The 18,252-nt window shown below is 48.8% G+C and overlaps 2 protein-coding genes across 6 annotated transcripts in view; one reads left to right on the top strand and one right to left on the bottom strand.

The window, feature by feature from the left end:
- GALNT11 (polypeptide N-acetylgalactosaminyltransferase 11) overlaps nt 1-4,987 on the top strand; it is a 36,937-nt gene extending 31,950 nt beyond the window's left edge. The window contains exons 10-11 of the mRNA XM_009960669.2: nt 1,925-2,062; nt 4,360-4,987. Of these exons, the coding sequence (XP_009958971.1) occupies nt 1,925-2,062; nt 4,360-4,491 (270 nt within the window). The 3' untranslated portion in view covers nt 4,492-4,987. The remainder of the gene's footprint in view (nt 1-1,924; nt 2,063-4,359) is intronic.
- Nucleotides 4,988-8,115: 3,128 nt separating this feature from the next.
- The window catches only part of KMT2C (lysine methyltransferase 2C), a 207,159-nt gene continuing 197,022 nt past the window's right edge, over nt 8,116-18,252 (bottom strand). For 3 of the 5 annotated variants that reach the window (XM_086466929.1, XM_086466926.1, XM_086466930.1), the window contains 9 exons: nt 17,409-17,513; nt 13,937-15,059; nt 12,905-13,041; nt 12,601-12,743; nt 12,168-12,336; nt 11,136-11,252; nt 10,442-10,515; nt 9,926-10,034; nt 8,116-9,661 (listed from right to left, as the gene is read on the bottom strand). In XM_086466929.1, coding sequence (XP_086323055.1) covers nt 9,569-9,661; nt 9,926-10,034; nt 10,442-10,515; nt 11,136-11,252; nt 12,168-12,336; nt 12,601-12,743; nt 12,905-13,041; nt 13,937-15,059; nt 17,409-17,513 — 2,070 coding nt within the window. In that variant the 3' untranslated portion in view covers nt 8,116-9,568. The remainder of the gene's footprint in view (nt 9,662-9,925; nt 10,035-10,441; nt 10,516-11,135; nt 11,253-12,167; nt 12,337-12,600; nt 12,744-12,904; nt 13,042-13,936; nt 15,060-17,408; nt 17,514-18,252) is intronic. The other 2 variants (XM_086466927.1, XM_086466928.1) reach the window with 1 other exon arrangement.

Raw genomic sequence — 18,252 nt, 5'->3', positions numbered from 1 at the left:
ATTGAAACAGGGCTGGGAGGAGAACGGAGGAAGAACTTGGTGTGCCTGTAGGTACAGGTGCTTCTGGTACAGTCGCGAGGGGCTCGGTTTCCTCTCATTCACGGCGGCAGGGAGTTGGTGCTGGCACGTGGGGCGGGTGCTCCTTGCACACACCAGCCTGGGGTCGGGTCCGGGACCAGGCCAGCTCTGCTGTCGCCTGCTCAGGTGCCGGGTGAAGGCAGGGAGGGCCCCGCGGCGCGTGCAGAGCAGCAGTCGCTCGGTGTTCAGCCAGGGGGTCTCCGTGTCTCCCCTGCACTGCACAGTTACAGTTGGCATATCCTTTTCCTCCTTTTCCCTGCCCCTGTGTAACCCAGGATCTTTTGAGGTGCACACGCCAAAGTTCATTCATTTCTTTGCTTTCTGGCGTAGGGGTCGGAGTCTCAGTCTCCTGTTGCTTGTGAGAGCTCCAGGTCCTCTGCCTGAGCAACACTGGCCAGAACTTCGCAGGCCTGAAGGCACTGAAGGAGGGAGGGTGAACCAGGCCCGTGGTCCAGCTTCCTTGAACCTTCAGCTGTGCCAGACGTGCCTTGGTCCGCAGCAAGGTTTAGGCAGTCCAGGGAGAGTCAGCAGGGTGTGGGCATGGACTGCAGCAACGGAAGGTGCCTCACGCTTCTTTTATGCCAGCAATAAAAACACCTGCTTCTGCTAAAGTAGCATGTCGGGGAGGACAGACCAACAGCTTGAGTGTGTCCTTGCTGCTTGTTAGAAGTGACAATGGTTTGCAGTGTAATCACAGAGAAACTCCTCTAATTTCATGTCAATTCAGGAACCCAAATGCAGTTGAAGCTGCAGATGTGAGCCAGTGCGTTCTTGCTTTATACGGGTGGGCCCCAGAGCAGGGCTGAATTCCATTCCCACCTCTATGTGAGCTGCTGGGGCACTGTATAGGTTCTTGAGGCCCAAATCAAGACACTTTCGTGTTGAATCAGCCAAAACAAAGTGGGTGTGAAATGGGGAGGGGTGGTCTCCCTCTAAGCACGGCACAGCTAGCAAAAGCAGTTTGGCTGGGGAGCAGAGCAGCTGTAAACCTGTTGGTTATGGAGCACGTAGTTTCAGCATGGGAATGGTAAAGCAGCAATTTTTCTCACTCCCTGGAGAGCAGTATGGGAAGTTTTGATAGCGCCAGGATGCTGATGATCATCTACTTGAGTAAAGATCTCTGAGCACCGGGCCACCAGCTGTATATTGTGACCAGTGTGGGGACTAACGTAGGCTACCTGGCACCACAACTTGCACAGCTGACTGCGGTTTCTCATCATTCAGCATCTACAAGCTGACCCCCGAGCACAACGTTAAATAAATTCTTGTGTTATAGAACCATAGAATCGTTTAGGTTGGAAAAGACCATTAAGATCGTCGAGTCCAACCACTATGGCCAAACGCAGCAGTCTCAAAGAAGACTGGAGATGCCCTTTGGCCTGCCAAGCTACCTCCCCACAGCCCCTTGGCCACCTGCTGTCACCCGGTGTCCTCTGGCTCCCTGCGTGGAGCTGAGACAATCCAGCAGCCTCTCCTTCATGACTAAAGGATCATTTTGGATAAGGGGATTTACTGCCTGGCTTAGTGACTTGGCCCAGAGAGGGGCTGCTCACCGTTTTCCTGTCACGTTACCTTGTCTAGCTGCCTGGACAGGAGCAACATACGGGGGCTGCTTCATTTTAAAGTGTTAGTTTCAGGGCAGAGTGGCCATCGGTCCTTTTCGTGCCCCTGTGTGGTGCTGGGAAGGCAGCAGAGCCCTGGAGCTCCAGGCAGCCGAGAGCAGCGAGCGTCGCGAGGCACATCTCTAACATCCAGATGCTGAAGTGCCTCCTCTGGAGCTGAACAAAGGATGCAAAGCGCCTGCCCTGCGACATGGGGATAAATGCCTTCCTGTCTTCTCTTTCAGGTCTGGATTTACAATGAAGATCACGAGCTGATTTTAAATAATCTCCTTTGCTTGGACGTTTCGGAAACTCGCTCCTCCGATCCACCTCGTCTCATGAAATGCCACGGGTCCGGCGGCTCGCAGCAGTGGACTTTCGGGGTAAGTGGAGTGGCTGGCTATAACACATTGCTTGTGATTAATGTCTCAGTAAGCAACAGTAGCACTAACAGGACATCGGGGTTGAGTTTGATTATGACTAAACCTCCCACGTACCAAGTCACTTGTGCTGTACTAAGCCCAGCCCACAGTCTAGGCAGCCTGTACAAAAGCTGCGTGGGCTTTGGTGGCCGTGTTTCAGCCCGGGTAAGACCTGTGCTGCGCTCTGGGACACGCAGGCCCTTTCCTTTCTGACACAGGCAGGTTTCTGCAGCCCCATTCAGCCTTTTATCTGCTCGTCACAGCCACCCGCAGCACTTGGGGCTCACAGGGACACACCAGAGAGAACCAAACCCACCCCACAGCTCTTTGCTGTGGTGTGTTTGCAGGACTGGGGGACAGGAGCAGGCTGTGTGGTAATTCCTGCTCGAAGATGCACAGGGCAGAGCTGAGGGTTGACAGAGGAGCTTTTTGCAGTCGTGCCCTGTAGTTGCATCGTGTTTGTTTAATCGCTTCGAGTCTGGAGTGGCCAATTTCCCTGAGCCAGTGCTGCGTACACCTGAGATCTGGCGCCTGGCTGTTAGCTCAGAGGCTGCTCCCCCAAGGCGCTCCGCACCGCAGAGGTTCTGTAGCCCAGACACCGCTGAACAGAGAGGAGGGCGCTGCCAGAGCTGCCTGTTGCGCTTCCAGGACAGCTCTGCCTCAACTGTCCTGGGTTCATGCCGTGCTGCTCGTTCGCAGCCCGAGTTCCCAGGCGCAGTCAACCCAGGAAGGCTGTTGCAGTCCCGGGTAGTTTGGAGATACGGAGACAAAGGCGCGTGAGCCCAGGGCGGTGCGTGTCTGACACCGCACAGACATCGCGCAGCTCTGCCGCAGCCTGTAGCGGCGGTGCCGCGGCCACGGCTGTGGGAGCAGCGAGCTGAAAAGTTTTGCTGCTGCTAAGAGATTATTCAGGGTTCTTCAGTTTGAGTTGGCGGGCAAAGATTTTAGAAGACTGAGAGAACAGCCAGTGAAATTCAGAGCAGTAACTCTGCAGGCGGTACCTGTGGTGGTGGTGGAGAATCTGGGCTTCATGGGAGGAACGAGGGCTTCGAGTCGGCCACTGCCACTGGGGGTGCAGGAGGTGGGTCTGACAGTGTCCGATTGGTGCTCGGTAATGCTCAACAACAAAAGAAAGTGAATCAAATCTTAGAATTGATGAGGAAAGGAGCAGGGACCAAAGCAGAAAAACGTCATCACACCGTTGTGGTTTGCCTGGGCTGCACGTGCTTGGTCGCCTCCTCTCAGAAAGGGTAAATTAGGGATGGTGGCAGGGCAAAGCGAAGGTGTGGGGCACCACCTTTCACGTTAGGAGTGTGTGAGCAGGCTGGGACTCTTTAGGTAAGCGAGGACTTGTGGGAGCAAGGGGAAATGCGTTCGGTGTGTGAGTCACTGGTACGGAGACAGGCCAGCTGTGCACTGTTGGTTACAGTCCAAGACGGAGTGGGGGTTATCCTGGAGGAGTGTTGTGTGTTCTTGCCATGTTCTCCCACTTCACTGGACATCTGCTCACAGCCATAAGCAGCGACACAGAGCCCGATGCGGCTGTTCTCACGTATCTGCTCCCGCCATGCAGGAGGGCAGGAGGTTGCTGCCCATGGGAGCTGCTGGGGCTGGACAGAAAGCCCCTTCCACACAAAAAGGGCCCCCAAAGTGCCCAAAGCAGCTGTAACAAGCTGTTAGCAGGGCGAGATGACAGGGTTCTCTGGGAGGCAAAAAAAGGAGGAGAAGGATCTGTGTCCTTTTCACGCTTGACTAGGGTCTGGCCTTGCCCTGGTTGTCGGGACCCACCGTGCATGAGAGGCCTCTCACGCTGCGGCAGCTCCCCAGCGCCTGGGTGCTGAGGGCGGGGGCATTGCTGGGGCTGGGCCAGATGCGGAGCAGGGGCCAGATGCGGAGCAGGGGCCTGGCTGCGCTGCACCGTAGCCTTGGGGGCTCCCTCGTTCCCGAGCGCTGGGGAACGGTTTAGATCATCCCTCCACCTGATTAAGAGGCGGTGGTGTAAACAAAATCCCCGCCGGGTCCCGGTAAGGATGCGAGAGCCTTGGTTTCGAGGTCTGACCGTGGTTACGGGGTGTGCTGTGCTCTGGCTTTGCCGTGCTGCTGCTGTGGGTCTGGGGTGTCGGGGAGGCTGCCGAACAGCTCATCCGTCAGGAAGGGGCGTCCCCTCCCCTTAAGCGTCGGTTTTGGCTTCAGTTTGACAGCGGAGTAGAAGAGAAGTTATAATAAATAAATCCCATCTGCTGGTCTCTCTCCTCCAGAAAAACAACCGCCTCTACCAGGTCTCTGTGGGGCAGTGCATGAAGGTGGTCGATCCGCTCAGCCACAAAGGGTACGTGACCATGGCCATCTGCGACGGGTCCCTTCCTCAGCAGTGGCATTTTGAGAGCTGAGACGACAAGGATGCGGCTGAGAAGCGTTAAGCCAAGACCCGATGCCCCTTCAGCCGTGATTTTAAGTCATTCTGGAGGGCTTTGCGAGGAGCCCTTAGCTGCTACACCCGGCCCAACCAGCGCGAGGACCCCTCAGAACCACTCTGCGGTGAAGAGCTGCGTGCGGGAGAAGGCCCAGGCCGTCACCGGTCCCTGGTCAGATGCAGCACTGGTAGCAGCAGCCCCACTGCAGAACAACATGTAGAAGTGCAATTTATCAGTGGTTCCTTGGATTATCCTAGATTATTGAACTGGTTTTAAGTAAGAGAAGCGGTTAGAGCAATGTAATTTCAACGGTGAGATTTTAGCTTCGTGGGTCTTTCCAGTGACAATGACAGAACGGAGTCCTCTGCAAGTATTTCACGTGCAGTATCTCATTAATTTACGTTTTTAGTATGGTTTTACCAGCCAAATTATTTTACTTTTTCTGGAAAGTATTTTTAATTCCCTTTTATCTTCTCAAAAATTGCCATTTGTAATATTTAAATCTAGTTCTTTTAATTTACAATCTTAGGACATGTCATGTAGTTTCTGTTCTTAGCTGTCATTCGTCACGGCATATTTAAAACAAAGTAACTATTGCAAAGTCTATTTTGATGGCTCATGACAGTAGCTGCATTTAAAATAAAATATCATTTTTTAATTAATCTGTACGGCCTTACTCTTTGTAGCTCTTGGACCAGAAAGCACCAACTTAGAGACTCACGCAAACTAGTGTTCACAGAATTTGGGTCTTCCCTTGTTTTCACTCCCTTTTCTTCTCCCTCTCTCACATCTTGGAAGGTTTTACAGATAATTTCTCTGTGTTTTTTTTCTCCACTTGTCTGTTTCCCTTCCCAAGTTCACTTCTTATTTCACTACTGACCTTTGACTTCCTGCCTCAGCCCTGGATCCTTCTTCAGTGTGCGGAAGCTGCTGCAGGAGAGCAAAGCTGTTCTCGCCCAGCATGTTTTTTCGTAGCAACACTGGCCTTGGTCACGCCGCAGCGGCCTGCCCTCCCTGGGAAGCGGGCAGCTCCGACGCCGGCAGCGCCACGACAGCCCTGCCCTGTCGCTTGGGCAGCGGAAACTGCTTCCAACTGCACAAATACTCCGGCATCCAGGTATCGACTTTTGGGCAGCGTGAGGCAAACAATGTTGGGGCGAGTACAGACCCGTGTCTTGCCACGGAGAGGAGAGGTTCAGGTGTGACACAGCCGCCGGCCAGGGCCGGCACTCTGGGAGGAGAAAAGCAAGAGGAAGAGACGGAGCAGGTAAGAGCCGTCCTGTGCCGCTGCGCAGCGTCTGGCCGAGTCGCGGGCAGGGAGGAACGAGGTAAGCAGGGCTGAACTGTGAACCAGACCAACGGGCTGAGGTGGAAGTTCTCCCAGATAAAATGTTCCAATGGGAGTCACCGAGTGAGAGACGAGCTGAGTTCCCTCCTGCCAAGGACCAAACCAACCCCCAGACTGAGGCCGGGGCCGCGCGCCTCGCGGGCTCAGGCCGCCCTTGCAGGGGCTCCCGGGGTCTTAAAATGGGTTCCCGGAGCGCTGGTGGAGCAGCAGCGGGTGCTGGTACAGCCGCGCCGGCTGGGTGCTGGGCTGTCCTGTACGCTGGGAAAGGCGTTGGGGCTGTCACGGGGCCAGTGCAGCAGCCTCCCTCTGCGGTTTAGCTCGGTGGCCTCCATGTTGTCTTTTAAAAAAAAAAGAAAAGAAAAAGAGTAAAACATGGAAAACCAAACAAATGCTCAAACAGGTGAAGCAGAAGCTTGTTTTATTTATGGTCTGAGTCTGTTGCCACAGAGGATTTTTGACCTGTTGGCTCTTGGTGAGGAAATTGGGAGGCTGCTGTCAGAAACAGCTCGATACACCTGGTCTTTTCCTAGACAAGAACATAGAACTGGTGGATCGCTGAGTGGTGGCTGGATTGTTCCTTAATATAAAGAAGACAGAGATTCCGCCTCACTCTGACGTAAATAATACAGTTGGTTTTTTTGAGTGCGTGGGCCAGCGGCTTGGGCCAGCGTTGGCGGGGCTGGGGCTGAGCCCTCCCACACGGGCCCGGCCGTGCTGCCTCCTCCCACCCGGCCGCCGCCAGGGCCTGGGGACCGGAGCCCCTTTCCAGGAGCAGATGGAGGCGATGGCGTTTGGATGGGGTCGGTCATTTCTGCAACGAACGATTTTGGCCACCACTGTTCAGTGCTGCGGCCGCGCAGCCGGGTCCTCGCACGCAGTATTTGAGCGAGCGCGGGTTAGAGATCTTCGCTGCGAGCACCCCGGGCCCTGCGGGGGCTGCCTGCGACGAGCTGGAGGTTCAGTTTCCTGCCCGTATTTGAGGGCCTGCTGGCAGCTGACCCCGGGACTTGGGCTGAAGAGGAAGCACTCGGTTTGCTGTCATCGTACTGAGAATTTATTTGTAAAGCGGCTGCACCCAGGACTGATTTTTGAGCCTCTGTGTCAGCTGGTTCCTCCGCGATGCCTCGGGGGTTGGCGGTGACGTGGCTGGCAGTGGTTCTGCTCCGGGGCTCCTGTTGCTCCTGGTTGCCCTGCCCTGTGCCAGGGCCGCGGCGGGCACTCGGCGGCCAAGCCCAGCTCCCTGCGGGCTGCCCGGGAGCCAAGCTCTGCGCTGTGCTCCCCGCTCGGCAGCCCCGAGGCCGCACCGGGGGGGCTCCGGCCCTGTGCAGGCAGCTCCGCTCTTCCAGCAGCCGCAGTGCACAGGATCAGTAACACCCAGAACAGCTTTGGCCCGGCTGGGTCCCGCTGCTCGGCAGTAGATCCCGGAGCGATCCCGGAGCGATCCCGGAGCCCCTTTGTGCAGCCCTGACCCAGCCCCGAGGCCTCGCCAGAAGCATCGCTGGGGTCGGGCAGCCGCGGTGCCGTGGTTCAACCCCAGCCCCTCGCTCGCCCCGGCAGGATGGGGAGAGGCCTGGAGGGGCGACAGAAAACGCGGGGGTTAAGGTAAGGGCGGTGTAAGGGGCGAAGCGGGAAGCGAAGCAAACCAAGGGATTCCTCCCTCCCGCGGGCAGGCAGGGCTCAGCCAGCCCCAGGGGAGCAGGGCTCCCTCGCCAGTGACCGAAGTCCTGAAAGAACGAGAGAACAGACACCTCGAATGAAAACAGGAGGATCTAAGTTATAGATGTAAAATATTTTTATTTGTAAATGCTGATCTTCTAAATCTGTTTCCACAAATTCCAAAACCCATAACACTCTGTATACTTCAAAAAATTCTTTTTTTTGTGTAGTTTTTGTATTTTTTTTGCCAACATTAGATACTATTATACAGAACAGAAAAAAACTGTAGGACAAATACTGGTAGGATGTTGGAATATTGTACAAGAGAAGAAAAATATTCAAGAAACAATTTCATACAGCTATTTATCAAGAGAAAAATATATACAATTGATTTATTCTGTAAGATAAAAATACATCATGCCATATACATTACAAGTTCAGAACTGTATTACTGAATATACCAACAGTTTACAGTCCACTTTAATTGTGCACACAAAAAAAAAAACTTCATTTTTTTTTTTTATATTTAGCCTGTGAAGTGTCAGTACCAGAATTTTAAGTACAAAATAAAAAGCTAACCTGGTTCAAAATGCTGATTAAATTTCTACAAGCAAACACAAAACAGTGTTTATTTTTTTTAAAGAAATGTAAACAAAAACAATCCATACAAACACATCTTTAAATTACATTTTCCAAACCCCTATTGCCAGAGTCCTGCAGCTGCAAGCACATGACATCTAATTTTTTTCCTCGTTTTCCTTTTACGAAGGCTATCATATCAGACTTAAGCTCCAACTACATGATTCTATGCTGTTTACATGATTTCATGTAGGCTGAACGGTCACCTAATCTTGACTACTTTTGCTGAAGAAAAAACACTGTCCAGCCTCTATTTTGGGTGGTTTTAGCAGTTATTCACAGTTATCACAAATTGTAAGCACAAAAAAACCTGACTTAAGAAATAGGGATGCAACAATATAATACAAATAAAATTAATATCTAAATTACCCAAACATCTACAAAAGTCAGAGCTGTAATATACATGCCCTTACCAGGCTTAAGGTTTGCTTAAAAAATTTCTCGTAAGACCACAGTTGAGACTGCTTTAAACATAAAACCCCTCTCTTTAAACTGAGATTTTGGTTATGCCGTAGGTGTAGCCACACGCCTGTTAATACACGAGATCATATTGTAACATCCCTATTGACATCTGATAATAAGCACCCGAACTGCTGCAGAGTCTGGTAGCATTTGGTCAATAACTATTTTTATACTGTCTTTTTTTTTTTTCTCAAAATATTTACACTTTTGTACAAAGTAACAGAGTTTGTTAGTTCTGCAGGTAACAGCAGCAGCTTGGCTTTCTTCTAACTTTCTTTTTAAAAATAGCTTCATTCACTTATTCAATAATAAATACAAAAAGGTTCTCTTATTTTACAGAAATCAAAAACTACAATAAACTGACTCATGGAATCAAGTATTTAAATGTATTTTAGTGCAAGTTATTTTTTCCCTTAGCTCTATCCCTAAGGAAGTCGTTTCAGTACATTCCTTGTTCAGTGGTGTCTACTTTTACTTAAAATTTTTCTTTAATTAGAGGGCCTGCCCCTTTATCAAATAAGGCTGTGGCCAGCACTTTGGACTTCTCCCTTTCGCTGGTGATTTCAGTCTTACATTCATAGATGCCCACCTGCCCTCCCGCAGGTCGGCCATCGGTTCTTTGCCCAAGTTAAACAGTTTCTCCTCAGTGAGCTCAAAAACAAAAGTGCTGGACCATTCTGTTACTTCAGTTTAACCTCCACGTCTCTGGAAAGTTAGCTTCGGATTTTGCCGGCTTGCTTCTGGTGCTTGGTGCTTTTTTTTTTCTTTTTTTTGGTTTTTTTTTTTTTCTTTTTAAATACTCGAGTAGAAATCTGTACTTCCAGAAGTGATTTTTTTTTTTCTTTTTTTCCCCTTCCAAAAGGCAACAATTTTCCGTCGACAAAATCAAAAGTGTGAATCACTTCTTCCTAGGGACAAGCAACCCTCAAAGACAGCAAGGAATGCATTCTAGTTCATCCACTTTCGGCAGTTTACAGCTCCACAGTGACATGGAATCTTGTGCTGGTCATCTTCAAAGTCAAACTTGTAGTCGTAGCAAAGCTGGAAGAAGGTGCAGGAGAACGGTTACCAACAGCCGGGATGATAAACCACAGCTTCCCTTCTGCCTCCAGGGGAAGCAGCCCAACACGCACGAGGTTGCGCTGGGAGGGACGGGCAAGGTTTCGAGGAGGGAGGGGAAGGGACACGTCCCATGTCACTGCCCGCCCCGGCCCGAACGCGTCGTGCTGCTGGCCCAGAAATCGCCCGAGCGTCCAGGCCCGACGGCAAGTAGCAACGGGTGAGTAAAGCCAGTGAGCGCCCTACCTCCTCCCCTTTCTGGATTCTCCTGCTGGAGCTGATGATAATTTTGTGTCCTCTCTCAAAAGTCACCACCTCAGCCACGCAGTTCGGTGCACACGAATGGTTGATGTACCTGTGAGGACAGAGTTTGAGAAAGGCAGCCTCTGAGGAAGACGCATCCCTTGAGGCTGATCTAAACCAAACCTTAGAACGCCCTTAGCTTCAGGGGTGCACTGACTTCCCAGATACCATTACATTACTCTATACTTGTTTCTCTACCTAGAAAATGTCAAAAAAATCAAGCGTTAAAGAAAAATTCCGTTCTTTCTTCTTAACTGCCGTGAGACATCATCAAAGATGGGCAAAGCTAATGAAAAAGAAGACATTATTTCAGTGGCACAGCCCGAAGACCGAATGTCCCAGCTCAGAGAATAAACACCATTGAGAACCCCCTGAACTCGAGTCCCTCACAGACAGCCCCAGGCTGGGGAAGGTGGGCGAGTCCCCGGGAGGAGGTCAGAGCTCTCCAGAGCCACCCACCTTGCAGGGCCGCCCGTCAGGGTAGCATCGATGACGTGGTCATTGTCAATGCGGAACATGTACACGCCGCGATTCTGAAAAACAGAATTGGGGAAAAAAACCTCTTGTAGATTTTACAGACGTGTCAGGGATGAAGAGGAAGCGGCCACGTGGGTAACAACGGCCAAGTGTCCTCCTGTGCTCGGGGCAGACATTGGGCACGGGGGAAAGCGAGAGCCGCGCGCTGCCCTCGCCCGCAGGGGTTGGTGGGGGATGATGGGTGGGGCACAACCACACGTCTGGCGCGCTGGCATTTCCCTCATCGCTCCCGTACTCTCACCTAAGGAGCCTGACTCGCTTCACTAACGCGTACTGAGTTACACAAAGGAAGTTGCTTTAAATTTCAAGAGGTTCTCACTAAAAATGGAGGTCCTGACACCTCTGTCAGAGCTCTCCCTTGGCCCTCTGGCACAGGGGATACTGCATTACCGACGTGGCCAGCGCGCTGCGAGATTTATTAAGCATTTAAAGACTCTGGTCCTTTGATAAGAAACACTGCAGACCCCTCTGGTTATATTTTTTAGCCTATTGCATTTCTGGCAGAGCAGAAAACAGAAATCAGGGGATCTGAATTCGTCAACTAGAGGAACAGCTTCTGTTTCGTTCTCTGCACGTTGGAAAGGGGAAAGAGGCAGTGAACAGCCACCACCCATACCTGCGATTCATAAAGCTTCTCCTTCCGGTTTGCCACCTCATTCCGGATAATCGTTCCGATATACTCAATGACCATAGTGTGCTTTTCAATGTCCCTAGCAGCATACAAGCCCAGGCCCTGCAAAACACATGTTGCGATTGAGAATTGTGTAAGAAATTTCCCCACCGCGCCCCAAAACCGCTCCTGCAGAAAACCCCGTGAAAATGAACCACCCAGAAGGAACGAAGCAGCACAGAGCAGTGGCTGCTGTTGCGGCGGCCGAGGTGCAGCTCCCAGCTCCACCTCCGGTTTTTAAGATGCAAGAGACCATATTTGGCTTCTGTCTGAGTGAGAAAGCTGCTCTTGCACCTCTGCCACCTGACTGGGGAAGGACTGTAAATTCCCTGAAAAGCCAAGCGGCCTCGCTAGAACGGAGCAGCCCGAGGGACGGCAGCAGCCCCCGTAACTCCCACCTAAAATAAACAGCAGCTGCCTTCACAGCCAGCCGGTAAGGTGAGCTGCCAGGCTTCTGCAAAGTGCTCTGTGGAACAAAACACCCTGGAGCAAGTCACCAATGGAATTACGTAAAGCAACAAATTTCTTATTATTACGAATGCAAACAAGCACTGAACTCATGCGAGTCTCACAGCACTTTACTCAGCTTGGTGTGAGCACATCACACTTCCACTGACTAGTTTTATTTTTGTTGTTTTGCTAAGTTTTTGAGAAATATGGTGGAAAAAAAAACAAACCCAAAACTTGAAATTTTTTTCCTAGATCACTGGAACAAATGAATTTTTGAGATATTTACAGTAATTAGACAGAAATTTTACATAAGATAAATCTATGGAAGTGATTTGCTGCATCAAAATTGCCAATTTTGGGACAAGACTTGAAGGATTTTCACAATAGCTTTAAGTTCAATTTTTAATATAAATTTTATATAAGTATTTACATGTAAAATCTATATAAATATAAAAACTATATTAAACCAGATCTAAATAAACGTGTAAGTAATTTTTTAAAGACACATTTCCTCAAACGAGAACCGACCTGGATACGAGAGCGAGCTAGATACACGTTGGACTTCCATTCAGTTTTCATTTTGCGGTACTGAGAGGACTTGGAATGGACGAACTGCTTACTGTAAGGCGCGTTCAGCTCTCCCGTAACTGTGCTCTGAAATGACTTCGATGTGCTGGTGCTATTCAAGGTGTGAGGCCTGTAGGAATTGGGCATGTAACAGGAAAGAATACAAGAAAAACTGAAGATTTCTCTGAAAAGAGCCACAAAACCCATTAAAAATTCTTTCAGACGTACAGACACTTAAAGCCAGCTAGCAGAGACAACACAGCGATCCCTTTGGTTTGGGCATGCACATACACAGCCAACGACGACAGGGTTTGTAAGCAGCAGACGAAAGCACAAATAACCCTAAGCAGCCTATAAACCCTGGGCTGTACTATGTGAAATTAAAACAAAATACCTTAACACAAACCTCTTGACATGGGTACTCATTTTAGGCTCGGCACGGGCACAGCCCGTGGGGTTGATGGCAAGAGGGAGTTCCATTAAGGGGTTTCGGCCATAGCGGAAAGTGTAGTTCTCACAGGCCTCAACCCCTGGCAGCTGCAAAAAAAACAGACAAAAAGAAAACAAGTCCAAGTAACTGCATGTTCCTCGGGCGTAACGAAATAGTTACTCTTCCACGCTGCTTCCTGTTCCCCTTCTCATGTGCACAGCCAACAATTTGGGGTGATCCAGGAAGAACTGGGATGGTGACGACTCACCGATTCGGCAATCCTGGCCACGGCAGAGACTGTCAAACCAAAGAGGTCTTCGCCCTTCAAATAGCCGGGAAACAGCTGGAGCATTTCAGACTCTTTTCTAACAGAAGCAACGGGCTCCAGGATTTTATCCCACACACCTACACAGCCATACGGGAAAGAATCACAGTGATCAAAAACCTCGAGGTCCATTGCACTGGATTTCAAACGAAGGCCTGAGGGTGTCAGGAAGCAGAAACCAACGCTGAAAAAGCGTTTTGTTGTGGGTTGCATACAGGAACGGGACGGTGTTAAAAAGTGAAGGGGAGTTGCTAATTTTTCCTGAACAAACCCCAAACAAGCACAACATTCCCACTGCACCCTTGTTTCTCTGGAATGAAGCGTTTAGTATTTGCAGCACGGAAACTTTGAGTCCTCTGACAACCTTAACAGAGACCCATTCTCCCGAGAAAAGCTGCACAAAGTACCGTTTTCTGAGCATAAACTACCTATTCTGTTTCCATTCATTGATCACAGTCAGCTCTCGGCTGTATGTGGGCAATTCCCGAGGCAGTGGGGACTGGACAGAGCGAGGCTGAGTGGGTCGGCACCCGCAGCACGACGGGTTAAGGCCCAGGGCACAGGCCATGGGCACGTTCACCTGCCCTGTTCCTAAGACCTGCCCTTACATTTCTGGTCTCATGTATTCCTCTCCGCCCTGCTGAAGACAGCGTGGTCAACTCAACTCTCTTTTTATTGCCTACTGACTTCAGCACAGCTGATCTGAAGGTAACTGAGTAACGGTATCGTAGTTAAACAAAATCTCCTCTGTGAACTTGTAACAAGTCGTCTTATTTGCAGCTTACACAATTTCTCCAAAGGTGTCCTCAGTCTTCATAGCACCGTATGACAAACGGGCCCTGGCAGCTCACTGTAAGCATTACATCAGAACAGCGTCTGCAACGTTCGTTTGAAGCTTTTTCATACCACCAGTATCAGCAGTAACAAACAAACAGCAAACCCACAGAAGTCACGATCTTCGTTCACAACGCTTACCTTTTGGTGTTGTGTCAGTAAGGACCAGATCTTCGTGGCCTTGCTCCACAACCTTGATGACAAATAACGGAAGCCCGTCCTTCTCCTCGATCGAACAGAGATAGCGACAGCGCCTGTTGGCGTATCTCATGCTCCAGTACAACCGGCTGGCCTCGTAACCCACGGGGAAGAGTGCTTTTGAGGAGTGGAAGGCCTGCATCTGCTGCGGCAGCAGCTGCCCGACCGCGTGGAAAATCAGGCTTCCCACACGGAAAGTGTGGTCACGTTCTCCTCGCTGAACGATGCTGGCGATCTGCCGCACTTCATCGCGCTGAACGTAGACCCTCCTGAAGACTGCAAAGTAACTAAGTTCTTGCTCATGAGTTCCCTTTGGTTTGTGCATGGGGCAAAGCATGGTCTTGTCTTTAAAAAACATGCATTGTGCTTTAATGGCACAGGTAAAGTGATAAATATTGGTGCACCTTAACCTGTGACAACCGCTGGTGGCACCCATTTTGTGACAAAACATGCATTTCATTTGCAAGCCTCTTCGCAGTGCTAGTTCCACGTTTATTAAGGCACCAGCTTGTGTCTCGTAGACTTCTGTAGACCAAAGAGCACAGTTCAAGTGGACCCAAAGGTCTAAATCCAGGTTAAGAAGCCTTGCTGGTCCATCAGTTAATCCATCACCTTCCTCGTGACAGAAGCAACATTTCCTGTAGTCTTTAGGCACAGGATCTGGTTTAAGGGTTGTGCCCAGTTTTTTAAGAAATTCATCTATTTCTTCTTCACAAGGAGGTTTGAATGATCCTTTAGGAATCACAATCTGAATGCTCCACTTTTTCCATTTCATTCCTTTCCATTTCTTACTTGGAGGCCGACAGTCATCAAGACTACTGTGTATTGCTTTTAATCGAGGTTTTAGTTTCACCGTTACCTTAAGCTCATCCGGTTTTGCCTCTACCTTGGCTGCTTCAAACGCAGGGGGGAACATGATGGGGGGTGATGATGGCGGAGAAACTTTTTCCTGCAACTGAGGCAGACAGTGGACGTCCAAAGTGGAGATGTTGTTGCTGTACTGATGGAATGCTTTAGGCGGCCTCTCTTTCATCGGCGACTGCGGCAGAGACGGAACTGCTTCCTGCTAAATCAGTAGAAAACTCTTAAGAAGCAAATCCCAAACCATTAACTGTTACATGTATCTTGAAAACACCGTCAGGTCGGTAGGGAAGAGGCTACTCAGAATGCCTAAAATCATGATGCAGCAACTGAGACGGATGGAAATTCCCCTGACTCATGTTACCACAGCTTGTGCCGGGATACGGACCACAAAAATTCCCCCAGTCGACCTAGAGCGTGGTGCTTTTTAATACAGAAGAGGAGACACGACCACTCCTTTGTCCAGGCTTTGAATGAAAAACTACTCAATTGCCCTACAGGAGCGAACTGACAGATTTAGTTCTTAGCTATTTTCAGAATGTTTTGTTGCAACACAAAATAACCTTAAAATACGGGTCACAGAATTAATTCAAAGAGTAAGAATCTTGTTATTTGGTAGAAGGGGAAGATTTGGCATTAATGCCACATATTTTTCCTGGAAGCAAGTGAGGAGGAAATTCCTGCAGGGCTCTAGATTAGATACACCTTGAGGACTTCAAGTCCTCCCAGTAAACAAGTCACATAACAGTCACGGTAAACAAGAATTACACCTGCAGAGATTTGTTGGAAAAAAAAAAATAAAAAGGAGAGAAAACAAGAACAACAAAGGATGTTTAGATTAAAAAGTGCTTAATGTGGTTTGTATGATTATTCTTGAAAGAGTAAATGAAAGGATCAAGGGGCTGAACATGGCATTTAATTAACTGAATTATGTACGTGCTGATGCACTTGTGCAGAACTGTTACCCTGTTCAAATACTAGTGAAAATGAGCTACAAGGGGCACTAAAAGGGTGGGGATGTACAGACATTCATCTCCTCCTCCTGGATTGGGGTTTGTTTTTTTTTTTACTTCCTTCTGACAAAGCAAGTTGGATGCATTTGAAGGCAGGCTGCAAATTCTGCAGTAAACACAGGACTATGAGAAAGCATTAATCAGGTAATGCTTGAAGCCCATGGCCTGTTCTGTCCACTGGTTTAGGGAAAAAAAGGTACATTTGAACTAGAAAAAGTAGAAACCAAGCTAGTTAAAAGAAGTACTCAAAAAATTTTATCTATGAGTAAATAAACTTCACAGGATCCTTTACTCTTGAATGAAGACTATTCCATGAAGATACTCAGGGGGCTGGAACACCTCCCCTGTGAGGACAGGCTGAGAGAGTTGGGGTTGTTCAGCCTGGAGAAGAGAAGGCTCTGGGGAGACCTTACAGCGGCCTTCCAGTGCTTAAAGGGGGCTACAGGGAAGGTGGGGAGGGACTCTTGATCAGGGAGGGTGGTGATAGGATGAGGGGTAACGGTTTCAAACTGAAAGAGGTGAGATTTAGGTTAGATGTAAGGAAGAAGTTCTTCATCGTGAGGGTGGTGAGACACTGGCACAGGGTGCCCAGAGAAGCTGTGGCTGCCCCCTCCCCGGCAGTGCTCAAGGCCAGGTTGGATGGGGCTGGGAGCAACCTGGTCTGGTGGAAGGTGTCCCTGCCCATGGCAGGGGGGTTGGAATGAGATGAGCTTCAAGGTCCCTTCCAACCCAACCCACTCTGTGATTCTGTGATTTAATGATTAATCGAAGAGAGATAAAGACAAGTTATCTTCCTTTGAAACTGAGTGAACCTGGACCTAGCAAGAAATACTGGCCTGTGTGGAAGTGCTGAGTTTCCCTAAGGTGTCACAGACCCCTCGCAGGGTCTGCAGGTAGAGAACTACAGCATCGCATTCGGGGCCATCTGAGAAAAATCCCGCATTCCACTTCCACTTGAACAAATTTCTTAAAATGTCTTTCTCCAGTAAGGAGAACCTCTTTTTCCTCCTCACTGTCAGTCAGCAGCCTCTTTATTAGTGCCTCGGTAATCAGTGTTTTAAAATGGCAGCTCTGCCCAAATAAACTAACAGAACAGGATTGGATTTTTCCGGTTATATTGAACAAATAAAAGTATTTTTGCAAACTTGCTGTTCAGTTATCATTTGCACAGTCTTTTTTTTTTTTTTTTACTGTACAAGCCACATCAAAGTGCAGAATATTGCCCTTAAAGGTGTATCTATGGTTTTGTACATTGCCCAGAGAACTTAAGTGACCACTTTTTCAAGACTGCACCTTCAAAGCCTGCGAGGACAGCAGAAAGTGGCTACTGTTCTGCCGTGCATCTCTGTCAGACAGAAAGTTCTGCAAATACCAATTTTACTTCATGCAGCTGGTTCAGGATCTCAGTGTCTGAATAAAAGCAATTCACTTATAAACCTCTAAAATGAAGTGCAGACCTCCCCCTTGCCCCCCTTTCCGTTCTTCAAAAAATAGCTGCAATAATTTCTGATCACTAGGGTCTACCCGCATTTGACACTTACTTTGTTCTCCGAGTTTTTCGCTTGCACAGCTGCTGAATAAAGAACAAAGCAGTTGTTGCTACAGAATACGATGTCCTTCATTTTATCAGAGCCTTCTTGAGAATCCTGGGAATCAAACACAGAAGATTATCAGAAGTGCATTTTAACACCATTCTTCACGTAATAAGTGCAATGAAACCAGTCTTCCAATCTGGCTACAAACTCCTTATTTGTAGAATGTTTGTGAAATAACGAGCAATACTGTGATATAAATACTTGATTATTTGACACCTAACACTACCACCACCTACAACCTTTTCTTCAGCATTTCTTGCCTTTAACAGAAGTTTAACAACCCAAATAAAGCATCCTATACCATGCACCCATCTGCTCCACAGGCACACTTCCTAAGTAAACTCCATTTTCTTTTATCTTTAGATGGCAAAAAAACGTCTCATTTCAGCCTAACCAAAGACAGATCACACTGTTTTATCTAGTGATCCATCTGCAAAACATTACTGGGAATTCAGTGCTTTTCTGACTACACAAACCCATTACTTTTGTATATGAATTTTGACTATGTACCTTTGTTGCATTACTTATCTCAATCGCACTGAAAGAGCAATGGCATTTTTTGATTGAATGACAGTTCCCAGTGTAAATACAACAGTCCAAGACTGAATTATGACTCCTGCTCAAAAAGGGTACAAGTATCCTTGGTCTTACAGTACTTCCTGACATGGCAATATGGCCCTGCCTTACAAATAAGCATTTTTAATTAAGGTCCCTGAAGCAGTCTCGGAAGGAGGTTGGTAGCAGAATTTAGGAAGCTGCCACATATGGGACCTGTTTTATGAAATTTACT

The sequence above is a fragment of the Leptosomus discolor genome, chromosome 6 (genome assembly GCF_034619465.1).
Source record: "Leptosomus discolor isolate bLepDis1 chromosome 6, bLepDis1.hap2, whole genome shotgun sequence".
NCBI classification, from domain to species: domain Eukaryota; kingdom Metazoa; phylum Chordata; class Aves; order Leptosomiformes; family Leptosomidae; genus Leptosomus; species Leptosomus discolor.
Note: the sequence above shows the minus strand (reverse complement) of the source record. Positions and strands in the feature narration are given on the sequence as shown.